At 50.6% G+C, this 18,037-nt stretch overlaps 1 protein-coding gene across 1 annotated transcript; it reads left to right on the top strand.

Moving 5' to 3' along the window:
• The first annotated feature begins 277 nt into the window (after positions 1-277).
• LOC105473682 (ATPase Na+/K+ transporting subunit beta 2) lies at positions 278-7,832 on the top strand. The gene is made up of 7 exons (XM_011727603.2): positions 278-973; positions 2,750-2,878; positions 3,220-3,324; positions 3,431-3,636; positions 4,319-4,375; positions 5,202-5,300; positions 5,406-7,832. The coding sequence occupies exons 1-7, from the start codon at positions 862-864 to the stop codon at positions 5,568-5,570; spliced, it is 873 nt and encodes a 290-aa protein (XP_011725905.1). The 5' UTR covers positions 278-861; the 3' UTR covers positions 5,571-7,832.
• Positions 7,833-18,037: the final 10,205 nt, after the last annotated feature.

Here is an 18,037-nt window from a genome sequence, read left to right on the forward strand (position 1 = left end):
TCTGGGGTTATCTTTCCCTCTACTCCGCCCGGACACGCCCTCTATCTCTTCCTCCCACCCTGTCCCAGTCCAGTACTTGGGGTGGGGGTAATGTAGAGACCGCCAGGTCCCTTAGAAGAGGCAGGGGGGCGGGCCCAACCTCTCCATATTTACATATGTATGAGGTCGCCTGGGCCAGTGGCAAGGAGGCGGAGCTTCTGGGGGTGGGAAGGGGGCGGGCACCCCCAGAGCCGCAGAGTATAAAGACCGCGCTCGGCGACCGCGGGCCCCGCACTGCTGAGGAGCGGAGCCTCCGCTTGGGGGGCCCCCCATCCCTGGCTGTCCCCCAACTGCGCGTCCCCGCCCCACCCCCGCGGCTGAGCCACCACTGGTGCAGTGGTCTCCGCTTGGCGGAGGGAGCCTTGAGCTTCGTTCCACAGCTTCTTTGCATCTTGAATTTCGGGGCGGCCCCCTCCCCCACCTCTCCCTGCCTTTTTGTACCCCGCTTTTTTCTGCATTCTGCTCGGCTTTTGTAGCCGTCTGCTTTTGCACCCCTTTTCGTTTTGTTTCTAGACGGTTTGGCGAGGGTGAAGCTGCGTTCATACCCCTTCCTCTTGTTATTCTCTCCTGCTCTGACAGCACCCCTTTTCATCGCAGTTGGGGGGCCTAGGATCGGTGCATCTTCCGCCGCGCTGCCAGCACCCCGCAGCGCGTGGCCGTGCATCCCGGAATCTGCAGCAGCTGCATATCTGAGGGGGGTCTCCTTTGCCTCCGCCGCCTTTGCTCCCCGCGCTTTTGGTTGTGTGGAGGGCTTCAGCGCGCGGCGCCCCCGCTTCTCCGCAGCCCCCTGCCCCGCGCCCGGACTAGACCCGCGCCGCCAAGATGGTCATCCAGAAAGAGAAGAAGAGCTGCGGGCAGGTGGTTGAGGAGTGGAAGGAGTTCGTGTGGAACCCGAGGACGCACCAGTTTATGGGCCGCACAGGGACCAGCTGGGGTACGCAGGGCCGGCACGCAACGGGCGGGGGAGAGCCGCGGGGTGACGCCTCGGGGGCGCAGGGTCCCGCCGATGCGGCCCCAGCTCCCTTCCCGGGTCCCCGGCGTCAAGCCTCCCTGCCGGGCTCTGGGCTGGGAGGGGGCCGAATCGCCAGCCTAATCTCCCCGGCTGGCCGTGCGGAGGCGGAGAAAGTAGGTCACAGCCGCCTTCCCGCACCCCGCGGAGCCCCCTCGGGCGGGGGGTCGCCAGCTCTGCCTGCGTGTCCGCGCCGTGGCGCTCACACTCCCTCTCGGGGCCTGTCCGCTCCACACGGGCGTCCCCCACCTCCAAAGAGCGCCCCTTCCCTCCCTCCGGCTCTCACTAGCTCGGCAGCCCCGTCTATTTTTAGCTCATGCCCACCCCCTGGACCCTGGGAACGTTCATGAAGGGGCGGGTCTTGGGGGGGTGTGTTAGGGGGGTTCTTCACGGCGGAAGTTGTATCCCACCGCCTGGCCTTGGGAGCCTTCTCTGACTGCTTTGTGGGTTGGGGGGCTGCTGAGAGTATGAGTTTTTCCGAGGCTGCAGGTTTTGCTCCCATGTAGGTGGCGGAGGGAGGAGTGGTCACTGTGGTGATTTGTGTGCATCAGCCAGCCAGGTGTCTGTGACAGTCGGATGACTTGGGAGCCTCCCCAGGCTGACCATGGCAGGACTCAAGGAGTTGTAGTAGTGGGGGGGGGGGGGTCTGGTGACCTGCACAGGTGCAGGTGAGGGGTGGAATTCTTCCAAGAGGGATGGTCAAGCTGGGACGTTGCGACACAGGGGACACTGTGTGACACGGTTTACAATTTTTCCACACTGATTTGTCACTGTCCCCATCCGTCCACCCACTCAGGAGCCCACGAGGTGGGTCCCATGCCATCCATGCCCTCAGGGAACTCAAACTCCAGCCCCTGGAATGAAAGAATCCAGCAATGCTTGGGAGAGCCAGAGGACTTCATGGAAGAAGTGTCTTCTGAGATGGAAGGATTGGGAGTCCAGGGTGGTGGGAACAGCCGGCCCCTGGGCCCTTACTTCAGGCAGGGGAGCCATGGAGAAACCCCACCAAGGGAAGGCTGTGGGAGATTCTGCCTTTCCTCCTTGCCTCTGCCCAGGGTGCTGGGTGTGAGCTGAGGGTGGGGTGACTGTGGAAGGTTCTAACAAGCTGTCTCTGAGAGATTTGTAGCTAGGCTAGAGTGTTAGGTCTTGAATTTTAGGAACTGTGTTCAAAGTCTGGCTTCTGAAGGGCACCAGGAGAGAGATTTTGCTATTCAAATCTGAGGGTCCAGGCTCTGTGGGGTGGCATGAGAGTTTGCTTGTGAATGGTGGCCAGTACCCGCTTAAAAAGTCACCATGCTAGCACAGCTTTAAGCATGAGTATGAATGCAGAGGTAACAGATGTGTGCCTTTTCAGGACTAAGCATGGTTGAGAAGTTGGAAATGTAATTGGAGGCAAAGTAACAGCAGCCTATACTTGGAGTTGCCCCAGCAACGAGAGTTTAGGTCTCTGTGGCCTCCACGAGGTCAGGCTTCACTGTGCCCTAGGACCAGGAGGGGGCTGGGAGTCATGGCTGGAAGCCAGACACAACTGCCTGCTTCCAGCTTGTCTCATTTTGCTCCCAGGGGAAGGCTCTAATACATCCCTGTGGCTCTGTGACCAGTCCCAGTGCAGAACTTCAGAGTGGGTAGAGGGGTGTGTGGGGATAGGTGAGGTTATGGTGGGAATGTTAGGCCCTGCTGACCCTGTTTCCTCCTCCCTAGCCTTTATCCTCCTCTTCTACCTCGTTTTTTATGGGTTCCTCACCGCCATGTTCACCCTCACCATGTGGGTGATGCTGCAGACTGTCTCCGACCATACCCCCAAGTACCAGGACCGACTGGCTACACCGGGTGAGTGTCGCGGCTCCCCCTGCCAGCTACTCTAACTGCTCTTGTGCCCCCAAACCTCCAGAAGGAACTCATAGTTCCTTCCAGGAGTTTAATTCTGATAACCCAATCCCCATGTTCTGGGAAGTTCTTCTTGGAATCTGTCCACCTTCCCATTTCCTGCAGTTGGGAGCTGTGTGATTTGGGCATGTGGCAGATAACCACAGGAGATCACCCTCCCGTGAAGACCATCTCAGATATTCACCGCTGTCCCCACCCTGGTGTTCCCTGTGTCCATTTTCTTCCCTCTGTGTGCAGCCCCTCATCTTATAGATACCCCCAACTTCTGCCTTTGTCGGCTGTAGGCTTGATGATTCGTCCCAAGACTGAGAACCTTGATGTCATTGTCAATGTCAGTGACACTGAAAGCTGGGACCAGCATGTTCAGAAGCTCAACAAGTTCTTGGAGCGTGAGTGTGGGCCTGGCTATGTGGCAGTTCACGACTTCAGGCAGGGGACTGGGGACCTTGGAAGTGGAGCATCTGGCCCCTGACTCTCTCCCTCCCACCTCCTTAGCTTACAACGACTCTATCCAAGCCCAAAAGAATGATGTCTGCCGCCCTGGGCGCTATTACGAACAGCCTGATAATGGAGTCCTCAACTACCCCAAACGTGCCTGCCAATTCAACCGGACCCAGCTGGGCAACTGCTCCGGCATCGGAGACCCCACCCACTATGGTTACAGCACTGGGCAGCCCTGTGTCTTCATCAAGATGAACCGGGTACCTATGACCTTGGTCCCCAGGGTGAACAGAGGAAGGATCTGGGGACACCACCTGCAGACAGTTGCATCCTTTCACTGGGGCTAATGGGCATGAGAGAGGCTTGGATGTTTGTGTAGCTGAGAGGAAAAGAGAGGCGGGGCTCTTGGAGGCTAAGCTCTGTAGCTAGAAGGCTGGATGCCTTTTTTTTTTTTTTTTAAAGACAGGGTCTCGCTATGTTGCCAAGACTGGCCTTGAACTCCTGAAATTAAGCTATACTGCGCCTCAACCTCCCTAGTAGTTGGGACTACAGTCCGTAGCTTAGCTTGGTCTGGATGCCCATCTTTGACAACTTCTTTCTTTTTTTTTTTTTTTTTTTTTGAGACGGAGTCTCGCTCTGTCGCCCAGGCCCAGGCTGGAGTGCAGTGGCGCGATCTCGGCTCACTGCAAGCTCCGCCTCCTGGGTTCACGCCATTCTCCTGCCTCAGCCTCCCGAGTAGCTGGGACTACAGGCGCCCACAACCGCACCCGGCTAATTTTTTGTATTTTTAGTAGAGACGGGGTTTCACCGTGGTCTCGATCTCCTGACCTTGTGATCCGCCCGCCTCGGCCTCCCAAAGTGCTGGGATTACAGGCGTGAGCCACCGCGCCCGGCCTGACAACTTCTTTCTCTGACTCTCTTCACCTTCCATCCTCACTCCAGGTCATCAACTTCTATGCAGGAGCAAACCAGACCATGAATGTTACCTGTGCTGGGAAGGTGAGTTCGTTGGGCCTTCTCTGCCTGCTCACCTGTGTGTCCTTCATGGTTTCTGTGTAATTCACCTGACTCTCCCTATCTTCTTTGCTCCTAGAGGCCCCATCAACATAGAAACAAGGGGGTAAGAGTGGGCTTGTGGGCTCCACCGTAGCTTGAACTCCGAGGGCCTCGCACCCCTCTAGCTTCTCTCTAGGATGCAGAGGCCTGCTCTCCTAGGGGCAGACACACGCCCTCCTTCACCAACACCCTGGCCTCTGGCTTCTCTCCCTAACGCTTCCACCTTCTCCTTTATTCCCGGATTGTCCATATCTTTCGCTCTCCCTCCCATATGGCCCCCACCCATCAGTTCCTTCTAGGTATCTGGTAGCTGCTGATCTGTTAGCACCATCTGCCACCACTTCGTTGTCCTTGGGACCCTGTTCCCCCCTACCCACCCCCCGGTCTGTCCTTTCTAGAAACTTGCTGCTCCCTCCACATCCCCTTCCTTGCTTTCTATTCAACCCTTAATCATGTATCTGTTCTTTCTTGGCTCTGCTCCAGAAACTGATTCCTGAGGATGGGGTAAGAACTTGGGGTAGGAGTAGAGTAGGAGGCTTTCGTGTCATTAGCAGCCTTTAGGAGTTCCTAGAATGATGACAGAGACAGACCATCCCCTCATCTACACACGCAGACACACTCACACAGACTCACAGCTCCAGGGAGACAAACTTGAGACAGGAATAATCGGGGGCGAAGGAAGAACAAAAGAACAAATGGAAGTCTGGTGAGCTCCTGGGTGCCTGCCATCCCTAACTGGCTCACGCCCTATCTTCCTGCACCCCCACAGCGAGATGAAGATGCTGAGAATCTCGGCAACTTCGTCATGTTCCCTGCCAACGGTAACATCGACCTCATGTACTTCCCCTACTATGGCAAGAAGTTCCACGTAAGTCCCAGGGGAGGCCCAGGCTGATGGCGGGTGCGGGTGGTGAGCTAGGGAAGGAGGCCGCGTCGCCCCAGGCCTAGACCCTGCACTGCTCCTCCGGCCCAGGTGAACTACACACAGCCCCTGGTGGCCGTGAAGTTCCTGAATGTGACCCCCAATGTGGAGGTGAATGTAGAATGCCGCATCAACGCCGCCAACATCGCCACAGATGATGAGCGAGACAAGTTCGCCGGCCGTGTGGCCTTCAAACTCCGCATCAACAAAACCTGAGGCCCCTTCCTCCCACCCCGTCTCTCTCCTGTGGATGCTCCTGGAATGTCCCTGACCCTGCCTGATCCCTCCCTCACCCACCCCAAAGGTATTTTTGATAACAGAGCTATGACTTGTCTGAGCCTCACACCCTTTTCCTTGACTTCTCAACCCAGCCTGAAGTCCATTGCGCTTCCCCGTCACTCACATTTCCAACCAACTTCTCCCAACCTCAGATCAGTGAGAGGGAGCTGGGCTAAGATGGCCACAGAGGAGTTAGGAGGCTCTCTAGTTCTGGTTTAGCTGTGAGAGCTATCCACTCTCCTGCCTGCATATCCCCTGAGAGTTATAGGAAGTGCTCACTGACCCACCCACCCAGCTACATACCCCCACCCCCCACACACATACAAACGTGCACACGTGTCTCATTTCACCCCTTTGCTTCCAGAGATGAATGTGGCACTCCGTCCTTCCATTCCTAAGCTCTAGCCACTGGTCCTTGATCTCTCACACTTTCTCCCTGTCTACACAGTCGCCATCTTGGTGACTTTGAACTTATCTGGCTCCTGGGCAGGTGTTCTCCTCCTCTCCATCCCTATTCTCTCCTCTGAAATGCACCTTTTTGTAATTGAGGACAAGGTGGTTCTGTGGCCTTTTCCCTCTTTCCTGGCACATTCTGCTTCTCACCCTCTGGTGACTCTGTGAGCTGGGAAATGAGGGACTGGAAGCGAAGCCTGCGTTGGCCCTTCCTGAAAATCCTCTGGCAACCCCCGACTTCAGCAGTTTCTCTCTTTCTTTCTTTCTTTCTTTCTTTCTTTCTTTCTTTCTTTCTTTCTTTCTTTCTTTCTTTCTCTTTCTTTCTTTCTTTCTTTCTTTCTTTCTTTCTTTCTTTCTTTCTTTCTTTCTTTCTTTCTTCTCTTCCTTCCTTCCTTCCTTCCTTCCTTTCTTTCTTTCTTTCCCTTCCTTCCTTCCTTTCTTCCTTCCTTTCTTTCTCTTTCTTTTTCTCTCTCTTTCCTTCCTTCCTTCCTTCCTTCATTCCTTCCTTCCCTCCCTCTCTTCCCGTTTCTCTCCCCTCCCTCCCTCCCTCCCTCCCTCCCTCCCTCCCTTCCTTCCTTCCTTCCTTGCTTCCTTCCTTCCTTCCTTCCTTCCTTCCTTCCTTCCTTCCTTCCTTCCTTCCTTCCTTCCTTCCTTCCTTCCTTCCTTCCTTCCCTCTTGTTGCCCAGGCTAGAGTGAAATGGCACAATCTCAGCTCACCGCAACCTCCGCATCCTGGGTTTAAGCAAGCTATTCTCCCGCTTCAACCTCCCGAGTAGCTGGGATTACAGGCATGCGCCACCACGCCCAACTAATTTTTTTTTTTTTTTTTTTTGTATTTTTTAGTAGAGACAGGGTTTCTCCATGTTGGTCAGGCTGGTCTTGAACTCCCGACCTCAGGTGATCCGCCCGCCTCGGCCTCCCAAAGTGTTGGGATTACAGGCGTGAGCTACCGCGTCTGGCCTTCAGTTTCTTCCTAGGCCCTTCTATCACCCAAATAGCTGCTCCCCAGAGGGGCGGGGTTGACCTAGGCTGAATATCCACTTTGTTTTTACGGATGGCTCCCTTCCCCCATTCGCCTTCCCAGAATATCCTTCAAGTTCCACTTCCCAGGGAGCTCTGGGGGAGGGGCGGCCATTCTGGCTCTGTCCCCAGTGGCCACCTTGGAAACATCGGCTGGCTTTGGGACTATTCCACCTCCTTCCCCTGAGCCCAGATCTGCCCCCACCATCCTCTCTCTGGCTTCTCTTAGCAAGTTATCAACTAATCACTAACTCCTTCCCTTTCCTCCGCATGCTGGCCTGAAAGTTCCAAATCTAGCCTCTGAATGTCTTGGCTCCATCTCCTTCAGACCCCTTTGCCTTTAAAAAAAACAAAAACAAAAACAAAAAACCCATAATGCCCATAGAATGTCAAATGAGGGGCCTCCTGCCTCCTGCTCTGAATATTCTGTAGCTGTAGAGGCATTTTAACCCTTTGTCCTCCAGCAGCTCTTCACTTCCTCATCCTCGCTAACCTTTTTCTTTTTTTAATGCCGCAGCCTCCACACTCCACCCACTGGTGGACCCTTCCCTTTTTCTCTAGCTGGATCTGTGTTTCTTCCCTTCGGGCCCCCATGTTTTCCTGCACCCGCCCTACCATGGTCTCTCTCTGCAGTTATTTAATGCCTGTGTCAGATCTACTGTAAAAAGAGGATTAAGTAAAATAAAATGAGAGCAATTATATATATAAATATATATCATACACAGAGCCCTGTGTGTGGGTTGTTCCTTTCTGAGCAGTTGGAAGAGCCCAGGGAAGGAGTGGAGGGTGGATCTGGGTGGTCCCAAGGGGATCCCCCAGGCCTTGGAGGCGGCTCCCCAGCTTTGACCTCTTCCTTCCAGTGTCCAAGCATCTACCCCATTCGCCTTGACTAATTTAGTGCACACTATCTTGAGATGACTCCATACAAGACAGGCAGGAAACCTATGTCCCTTTTGTACAGTGATGCTTATGAAGTGCCTACTGTGTACATTCTAGGCACCGTGAGGACACAGTTATGAAAGAGGCAGAGATCCTGCCCCCAAGGAGCTCCCCAGTTTAACAGGAGAGGTGAGGAGCACACGAGAAACTCTCATACAAGGTAGACCTAAACATGCTTCAAGGAAGGGGAGAGAGCCTGTGATGATAAAATTCAGAGCCGCCAACCACTGTCTGTCAGGCACGTTAAAGGGAAGCTTTCTCAGAAGAGGTAGCATTTAAACGGGAGCTTAGAGGAGGGGTGGTTTGGAGACAAAAGAGCATCAGCAAATGCTCAGAGACAGATGAGAAAAGTTGACTGAAGAAACATGGATGTCAAAGCAATATGGGCCAGGCGCGGTGGCTCATGCCTGTAATCCCAGCACTTTGGAAGGCTGAGGTGGGCAGATCGCCTGAGGTCTGGAGTTCAAGACTAGCCTGGCCAACATAGTGAAACCCCGTCTCTACTAAAAAAAAAAATACAAAATTAGCCGGGCGTGGTGCTGCATGCCTGTAATCCCAGCTACTCGGGACGCTGAGGTAGGAGAATCGCTTGAACCCAGGAGGCAGAGGTTGCAGGGAGCCGAGATCGCGCCATTGCACTCCAGCCTGGGCAACAAGAGCGAAACTCCATCTCAAAAAAAAAAAAGCAATATGAACTATATGATCCTAATTTTGTGCAAAGTCAACACACAGGCCAGGTGTGGTGGTTCATGCCTGTAATCCCAGCGCTTTGGGAGGCCAAGGTGGGAGGATCACCTGAGGTCAGGAGTTCAAGACTTGCCTGGCCAACACAGTGAAACCTGTCTCTACTAAAAATAGAAAAAATTAGCCGGGCCTGGTGGCGGATGCCTGTACTCCCAGCTACTCGGGAGGCTGAGGCAGGAGAATTGCTTGAACCCAGGAGGCGGAGGGTTCAGTGAGCTGAGATTGCGCCATTGTACTCCAGCCTGGGTGACAAGAGCGAAACTCCGTCTCAAAAAAATAATTAATTAAAAAGTACACACACGTAAGCATAGAAAAAAATATATATGACGTTTCTTGTGGTATATGGGGGAGGAGAGGGGCTTATAGTTAATTTTTATTTTCTTCTCGGGGCCTTTTCTCTTTTTGCAATGAATTGGTCTTAGTATTTGTCTTGAAAAATAGCTTTATTACATATGCACACACCTATACACAATTTTATCATGAATGCATAATACACACACATGTGAGCGCGCACGCACACACACACACACACACCCGTCATCATATAGAAAAGGATCACTGGGTTTTGGTCATTGTTATACCAAAATTGGGTAATATCGTACACACTTTTGCATCTTACTTTTCTCACTCAATAAATATCATATGTCAGTACTTCCCCTAGCAGAGCTCTAATTCATTTTAAATTTTCTTTCCTTTATTAACTTATTTATTTATTTATGTACTTATTTCTTTCTGAGATGGAGTCTTGCTGTCACCCAGGCTGGAGTGCAGTGGCACAATCTTGGCTCACTGCAACCTCTACCACCCGGGTTCAAGCGATTCTCCCACCTCAGCCTCTCGAGTAGCAGGGATTACAGGCGCCCGCCAGCACACCCAGTTAATGTTTGTATTTTTGGTAGAGACAGGTTGTGCCATGTTGGCCAGGCTGGTCTCAAACACCTGACCTCGGGTGATCCACCTGCCTTGGCCTCCCAAAGTGTTGGGATTACAGGCGTGAGCCACCTTGCCGGGCCCTTTTTGATTTTTTTTTTTTTTTTTTCTGAGACGGAGTCTTGCTCTGTCGCCCAGGCTGGAGTGCAGTGACACAATCTCAGCTCACTGCAAGCTCCACCTCCCGGGTTCATGCCATTCTCCTGCTTCAGCCTCCTGAGTAGCTGGGACTGTAGGCGCCTGCCACCACGCCTGGCTAATTTTTTGAATCTTTAGTAGAGACAGGGTTTCACTGTGTTAGCCAGGATGGTCTCGATCTCCTGACCTTGTGATCTGCCCACCTTGGCCTCCCAAAGTGCTGGGATTACAGGTGTGAGCCACCGCGCCTGGTCTGTAGTATCTTTTTTTTTTTTTTGGAGACAGAGTCTCACTTCCTTACCCAGGCTGGAGTGCGGTGGGGCAATCTCGGCTCACTGCAACCTCCACTTTCCAGGTTCATGTGATTCTCATGCCTCAGCCACCAGAGTGGCTGGGATTACAGGCGTACGCCACCATGCCTGGCTAACTTTTGTATTTTTAGTAGAGAAGGGTTTTCACCATGTTGGCCAGACTGGTCTCGAACTCCTGACCTCAAGTGATCTGCCCACCTCGCCCTCCCAAAGTGCTGTGATTACAGGCGTGAGCCACCACGGCCAGCCTAAATTTTTCATAGAGATAGGGTCTTACTATGCTGCTCAGGCTGGTCTCAAACTCTTGGGCTCAAGTGGTCCTCCCACCTCAGCTTCCCAAAGTGCTGGGATTATAGGCCTGAGCCACTGTGCCTGGCCAAGGTCCCAGTTTTATTTTTTCAGTTGTGCCAGCTTAATTTATTTTGTTTACCCCATGGCAACTTGGAAATGTGTGTTGGGCAAAAAATATATTTTTAAAAGAGACAGGTGCTGGGCGCGGTGGCTCACGTCTGTAATCCTAGCACTTTGGGAGGCTGAGGTGAGTGGATTGCCTGAGCTCAGGAGTTTGAGACCAGCCTGGGGAACACAGTGAAACCCTGTCTCAACTAAAAATACAAAAAATTAGCCGGGCATGGCGGCAGACGCCTGTAATCCCAGCTACTTGGGAGACTGAGGCTGGAGAATCACTTGAACCCAGGTTGCAGTGAGCCAAGATTGCGTCATTGCACTCCAGCCTGGGCGAGAGAGCCAGACTCCATCTCCAAAAAAAAAAGAGATAGGGACAGGGCAGGGTGGCTCACGCCTATAATCCCAGCATTTTGGGAGGCCGAGGTGGGTGGATCACTTAAGGTCAGGAGTTCAAAACCAGCCTGACCAATATGGAAAACTCTGTCTCTACTAAAAATGCAAAAAAAAAAAAAAAAAAAGTGTGGTGGCGCATGCCTGTAATCCCAGCTACTTGGGAGGCTGAGGCAGGAGAATCGCTTCAATCCAGGTTGCAGTGAGCCAAGATCACACCATGGCACTCCAGCCTGGGCAACGAGAGTGAAACTCTGTCTCAAAAAAAAAAAAATAAATAAATAAATAAATAACAAAAATAGCAAATATATCTAATGTGTTCCGATTAAATGGAAATGCTAATTTTGGCCATATAATAATTCTCCTGTATGTGAACATTTATATTTATTACTTCTTGTTTCCCTTGGTTTGTCTACCACTCCATATGTTACATTGACCTCATCCCAGTAGTTTTATAGTAAGTTTTCTTTTCTTTTTGAGACAGAGTCTCACTCTTGTTGCCCAGGCTGGAGTACAGTAGCGTGATCTCAGCTCACTGCAACCTCCACCTCTCAAGTTCAAGTGATTCTCCTGCCTCAGCCTCCCAAGTAGCTGGAATTACAGGCATGTGCCACCACGCTCAGCTAATTTTGTATTTTTAGTAGAGATGGGGTTTCACCATGTTGGTCAGGCTGGTCTTGAACTCCTGACCTCATGTGATCTACTGCCTTGGTCTCCCAAAGTGCTGGGATTACAGGCGTGAGCCACTGCACCTGCCCGGCCTATACTAAGTTCTCTAAAATCTGGCAAGGCAAATAGGACCCCCTCTCCATTCTGTTGCTTATTATTTACTTATTATTTAAAATGTTAGTGGCCGGGCGCGGTGGCTCAAGCCTGTAATCCCAGCACTTTGGGAGGCCGAGACGGGCGGATCACGAGGTCAGGAGATCGAGACCATCCTGGCTAACACGGTGAAACCCCGTCTCTACTAAAAATACAAAAAAAAAAAAACTAGCCGGGCGTGGTGGCGGGTGCCTGTAGTCCCAGCTACTCGGGAGGCTGAGGCCGGAGAATGGCGTAAACCCGGGAGGCGGAGCTTGCAGTGAGCTGAGATCCGGCCACTGTACTCCAGCCTGGGCGGCAGAGCGAGACTCCGTCTCAATAAAAAAAAAAAAAAAATGTTATTATTTATTTTATTTTATATTCTTTATTTTATTTATTGAGACAGATTCTCTTGCTCTTTCGTCCAGGCTGGAGTGCAGTGGCATGATCTCAGCTCACTGTAACTTCTGCCTCCTGGGTTCAAGGGGTTCTCCTGCCTCAGCCTCTCAAGTAGCTGGGAATACAGGTGTGTGTCACCATGCCTGACTCGTTTTTGTATTTTTAGTATAGATGGGGTTTTGCCATGTTGCCCAGACTGGTCTGGAACTCCTGAGCTGAAATTGATTCACCTGCCTTGGCCTCCCAAAGTGCTGGGATTACAGGCGTGAGCCACCGTGCCTGGCCTTCAGTATTTATTTATTTATTTTTGAGACAGAGTCTCACTGTGTTACCCAGGCTGGAGTACAGTGGCACGATCTCTGCTCACTGCAACCTCCTCCTCCCTGGTTCAAGAGATCCTCCTGCCTCAGCCCCCTTAGTAGCTGGGATTACAGGCATGGGTCACCACTGCCAGGCTAATTTTTGTATTTTTAGTACAGACGGGATTTCGCCATGTTGGCCAGGCTGGTCTTGAACTCCTGACCTCAGGTGATCCACTCGCCTTGGCCTCCTTTTTTTTTTTGAGACGGAGTCTCACTTTGTCACCAGGCTGGAATGCAGTGGCGGGATCGTGGCTCGCTGCAGCCTCCACCTCCCGGGTTCAAGCAATTCTCCTGCCTCAGCCTCCTGAGTAGCTGGAACTACAGGTGCGCACCACCATGCCAGCTAATTTTTTGTATTTTTAGTAGAGACGGGTTTTCACTATGTTGGCCAGATGGTCTCCATCTCCTGACCACGTGATCTGCCTGCCTCGGCCTCCCAAAGTGCCAGGATTAGAGGCGTGAGCCACCACACCTGGCTCAAATCCAGTATTTTTTTTTTTCTTTTTTTTTTTGAGACGGAGTCTGGCTCTGTCACCCAGGCTGGAGTGCAGTGGCGCGATCTCGGCTCACTGCAAGCTCCGCCTCCCGGGTTTATGCCATTCTCCTGTCTCAGCCTCCCGAGTAGCTGGGACTACAGGTGCCCGCCACCTCGCCCGGCTAGTTTTTTGTATTTTTTAGTAGAGACGGGGTTTCACCGTGTTAGCCAGGATGGTCTCGATCTCCTGACCTCGTGATCCGCCCGTCTCGGCCTCCCAAAGTGCTGGGATTACAGGCTTGAGCCACCACGCCTGGCCAAATCCAGTATTTTTTAAAACAACTAGTGGCACTTACTCATTCCTATACATTTATGATAAATTTACCCAATTCACACACACACAATGAAAACTTGGGATTCTAATTGAAATTGCATTATATTGTATTTATCTCGAGATAATTGATTTTTCTTGTTTTCTTTTTTTTTTTAGTTTTTCCATCTGAGAATCTGTCAGTTTCTTTGGATCTTGGCTTATGTCCTTAAACAAGGATTTGTGGTCTTCTGCATACAGGTTCTGTGCCATTCCTTCTTTGTGTGTGCCATTCCTATTACACTTATTTCTTGATATTTATTGCTATTGTCTTTTGAGATGGAGCCTTGCTCTGTTGCCCAAACTGGAAAGCAGTGGCAGGATCTTGGCTCACTACAATCTCTGCCTCCTGGGTTCAAGCGATTCTCCTGCCTCGACCTCCCGAGTAGCTGGGATTACAGGCTTACACTATCACGCCCAGCTAATTTTTGTATTTTCATTAGAGACGGGGTGTCACCATGTCGGCCAGGCTGATCTCGAACCTGACCTCAGGTGATCCTCCTGTCTTGACCTCCCGAAGTTCTGGGATTACAGGTGTGAGCCACCATGCTTGGTCTTATTGTCATTATTTTGAATGGAATGTTTTCTTGTTCTCTAATTTTTCGCAGTGCTTCTGCTGGAAGATAAAATTAATATTTTTCTCCCTACTACTTATCTACCTTACTAAATTCTGTTAATTCCATAATATTTCTGAGTTTTGGTATACTATCCTATAATCAAAAAGGCATACATGTGTATGTATGTATGTGTGTGTGTATAGATATAATATATAATATATATATAATTTCCAAACACCCACTCTAACCAGAAAGAAATTTTTTTTTACCAGTGATTTTCTTCCTTTTTTGTTCCTTTTGAATGCACTAAAACCAGAGTAAGCTGGGCGCAGTGGCTCACTCCTGTAGTCTCAGTGCTTTGGGAGGCAGAGGCGGACAGATCACAAGGTCAGGAGTTCGAGACCAGCCTGGCCAACATGGTGAAACCCTGTCTCTATTAAAAATACAAAAAATTAGCCAGGGGTGGTGTCAGGCACCTGTAATTCCAGGTATTCGAGAGGCTGAGGCAGGAGAATCACTTGAACCCGGGAGGTGGGGAGGTTGCAGTGAACAGAGACCGCGCCACTGTACTCCAACCTGGGCAACAGAGCAAGACTCCATCTCAAAAAAAAAAAAAAAAAAAGAAAAAATAAAATAAAACCAGAGTAAGTCTATATCCCCATACATTTATTTTATTTTATTTATTTTGAGGGAGTCTCGCCCTGTCGCCCAGGCTGAGTGCAATTGTGCGATCTTTGCTCACTGCAACCTCTACCTCCTGGGTTCAAGCGATTCTCCTGCCTCAGTATCCCAACTCGCTGGGATTACAGGCACCTGCCACCACGCCCAGCTAATGTTTGTATTTTTAGTAGAGACGGGGTTTCACCATGTTGGCCAGGCTGGTCTCAAACTCCTGACCTCCTGATTCACCCACCTCAGCCACCCAAAGTGCTGGGATAATAGGCGTGAGCCACCGTGCCCGGCCAGTTTTTTTTAAAATAGAGACACGGTCTTGCTCTGTTGCCTAGGCTGGTGTCAAGGGATCCTCCTACTTTGGCCTCCCAAAGTGCTGGGATCACAGGCATGAGCCACCATACAGCCCCCTACACAGTTCTTGATTATTTATTTATTTATTTGTTTATTTATTTATCTAGAGAGAGGTCTGGCTATTTTGACTAGGTGTTCAACTCTTGGCCTGAAGCAATTCTCCCACCTCAGCCTCACAAAATGTTTGGATTATCGGTGTGGCCAGCTCTTTTGTTTTTTGAGACTGAGTCTGGCTCTGTCGCCCAGGCTGGAGTGCAATGGTGTGATCTTGGCTCACTGCAACCCCCGCCTCCCGGGTTCAAGCAATTGTCCTGTCTCAGCTTCTCCAGTAGCTGGGATTATAGGTGCCCGCCACCATGCCCAGCTAATTTTTTTGTATTTGTAGTAGAGGTGGGATTTCACTATGTTAGCCAGGCTGGTCTCGAACTCCTGACATCAGGTGATCTACCCACCTTGGCCTCCCAAAGTGTTGGGATTACAGGTGTGAGCCACTGCGCCCAGCCCAGCTCTTGATCTTAATTGAAATTATCTTAGTGTTTAACTGTTTAGGAAAATTGGTATTTCATTATCAGTCTATTAATGTTTTAATTAAAGTGTGTGTGTGTATGTTTTAAGGAAATGGCTACTGAAATTTAATCAAATTCCTTTCAGCATCTGTTGATATGATACATAATTTTTCTAAACTTAATGTATTGAATTAGGTTGATAGATTGTCTGCTATTAAAACCAACTTTGGGCTGGGCATGGTGGCTCATGCTTGTAATCCCAGCATTTTGGGAGGCCGAGGTGTGCGAATCACCTGAGGTCAGGAGTTCCAGGTTAGCTGGTGACATAGTGAAATCCTGTCTCTACTAAAAATACAAAAATTAACCAGGCATGGTGGTGTGCACCTGTAGTCCCAGCTACCTGGGAGGCTGAGGCAGGAGAATCGCTTGAACCGGGAGGCAGAGATCACGCCACTGCACTCCATCCTGGGCGACAGAGCGACACTCCATCTCAAAAAAAAAAAAAGAAAAAGAAAAAGAAAAAAAAAACCCACACACACAAATGAATAAATTTAAGTTTAATTTTAAAATTAAAATTTAAAAATTGTAAATGTGTTTCACAATATTTTATTTTATTAAAATAGAAATGGGCCGGGCGCGCTGGCTCACGCCTGTAATCCCAGCACTTTGGGAGGCCGAGGCGGGCGGATCACAAGGTCAGGAGATCGAGACCACGGTGAAACCCCGTCTCTACTAAAAATACAAAAAATTAGCCGGGCGCGGTTGTGGGCGCCTGTAGTCCCAGCTACTCGGGAGGCTGAGGCAGGAGAATGGCGTGAACCCGGGAGGCGGAGCTTGCAGTGAGCTGAGATTGCGCCACTGCACTCCAGCCTGGGCGACAGAGCTCTCCGTCTCAAAAAAAAAAAAAAAAAAAAAAAAAAAAAGAAATGGGGTGTTGCTATATTGCCTAGGCTGATCTGAAACTCTTGGCCTCAAGCTATCCTCCTGCTTTAGCCTCCCAGTGTGCTGGGATTACTGGTATATTTTTAATTTTTAGGATGCATACCAGGTCCCTTTCTTTTCTTTTTAACGATGAAAGCATTTAAGGCTATTCAATCTCCTCAGGGTATGAATTTTAGATTTGGAGAACTCATGTTCCTAAAATGAGGGGGAAATGTTTTTTTTTTCTTTCTTTTGTTTTTTCTTTTTGAGGTGGAGTCTTGCCCTGTTGCCCAGGCTGGAGTGCAATGGCAGGATCTCGGCTCACTGCAACCTCCACTACTCTTGTTGCCCAGGCTGGAGGCAATGGCAGGATCTCGGCTCACTGCAACCTTCACCTCCGAGTTCAAGCAATTCTCCTGCTTCAGCCTCCCGAGTAGATGAGCTGACAGGCGTGCACCACCGTGCCCAGCTAATTTTGTACTTTTAGTAGAGACGGGGTTTCATCATGTTGGTCAGGCTGGTCTCCCAGCTCCTGACCTCAGGTGATCCTGAGGCCTGCCTTGGCCTCCCACAGTGTTGGGATTACAGGTGTGAGCCACCGCGCGCGGCCATAATTCTCAATCCGGCAATCTATCAGCTCACGAAGAGTTTGGCAGAGTCAGAATGGATCTGAAGCAGCACAGCAGAAATGAAAACAGAGCTAGGGACATAATCTAGGAAAAGGCTGGGACTGAAAGGGTGGAGGACGGTTGTCAAAAATGGAGATTTTCTGTTTACTTGAAATCTGCAGAGTAGATCCAAGTGTAGTCATAGGTGAACACATGTGCGCACACACAAATGGTAACTATGTGCGATGATGGACATGCTAATTAATTTGATTGTGGTAATGATTTCACAATATACCCCGATATCAAATCATCACACTACAAGGCCGGGCGTGGTGGCTCACGCCTGTAATCCCAGCACTTTGGGAGGCCGAGACGGGCGGATCACGAGGTCAGGAGATCGAGACCATCCTGGCTAACACGGTGAAACCCCGTCTCTACTAAAAATACAAAAAACTAGCCGGGCGTGGTGGCGGCGCCTGTAGTCCCAGCTACTCGGGAGGCTGAGGCAGGAGAATGGCGGGAACCCGGGAGGTGGAGCTTGCAGTGAGCTGAGATCGCGCCACTGCACTCCAGCCTGGGCAACACAGGGAGACTCCGTCTCAAAACAAAAAAAAAAAACCAACAAAAAAACACAAATCATCACACTACATACCTTGAATGTATGCAATTTTGGGGGGTCAATTATGCCCCAATAAAGCCTAAAAAAGAAAAAAAGAAAAAGGAAGCTCATCAAGGTGACCTGTCTACAGAGGCAAGCGGAGGGACTGAGCTTCAGGAAGTCTAGTTTGCCTGCTGGGTAGGGACAGATGTTTAAGTTAAAAGTCTCTGAAAGAGGCAGATGTGGATCTCCTGGGGACAGTGTTTGACATTCCCTGCTAAGAAAGAGAAAAAAAAAGGTGGTCTCGAGGTCAGGAAGGCTGGTCACTTCAAAGCTGTCTGGGATCCTTGGGGCAAGGCAAGGGGCTGGCACCTTCAACTGGTTGATGAGCTGAGAGGCTAGTGGCCCCAGAAGCACCCCTGGACAGTAGCACCCTCTGGACCCTAGC

Source organism: Macaca nemestrina, chromosome 17, assembly GCF_043159975.1.
Source record: "Macaca nemestrina isolate mMacNem1 chromosome 17, mMacNem.hap1, whole genome shotgun sequence".
Classification (NCBI taxonomy): domain Eukaryota; kingdom Metazoa; phylum Chordata; class Mammalia; order Primates; family Cercopithecidae; genus Macaca; species Macaca nemestrina.

What these genes read in the sequence shown, in the direction of transcription:
- LOC105473682 (XM_011727603.2), top strand. Translation starts at nt 862, where the DNA reads ATGGTCATCCAGAAAGAGAAGAAGAGCTGCGGGCAGGTGGTTGAGGAG. An exon ending in CCGCACAGGGACCAGCTGGG is followed by an intron (nt 974 to 2,749) that starts GTACGCAGGGCC and finishes CCTCCTCCCTAG; the next exon opens with CCTTTATCCTCCTCTTCTAC. An exon ending in TCTTCATCAAGATGAACCGG is followed by an intron (nt 3,637 to 4,318) that starts GTACCTATGACC and finishes TCCTCACTCCAG; the next exon opens with GTCATCAACTTCTATGCAGG.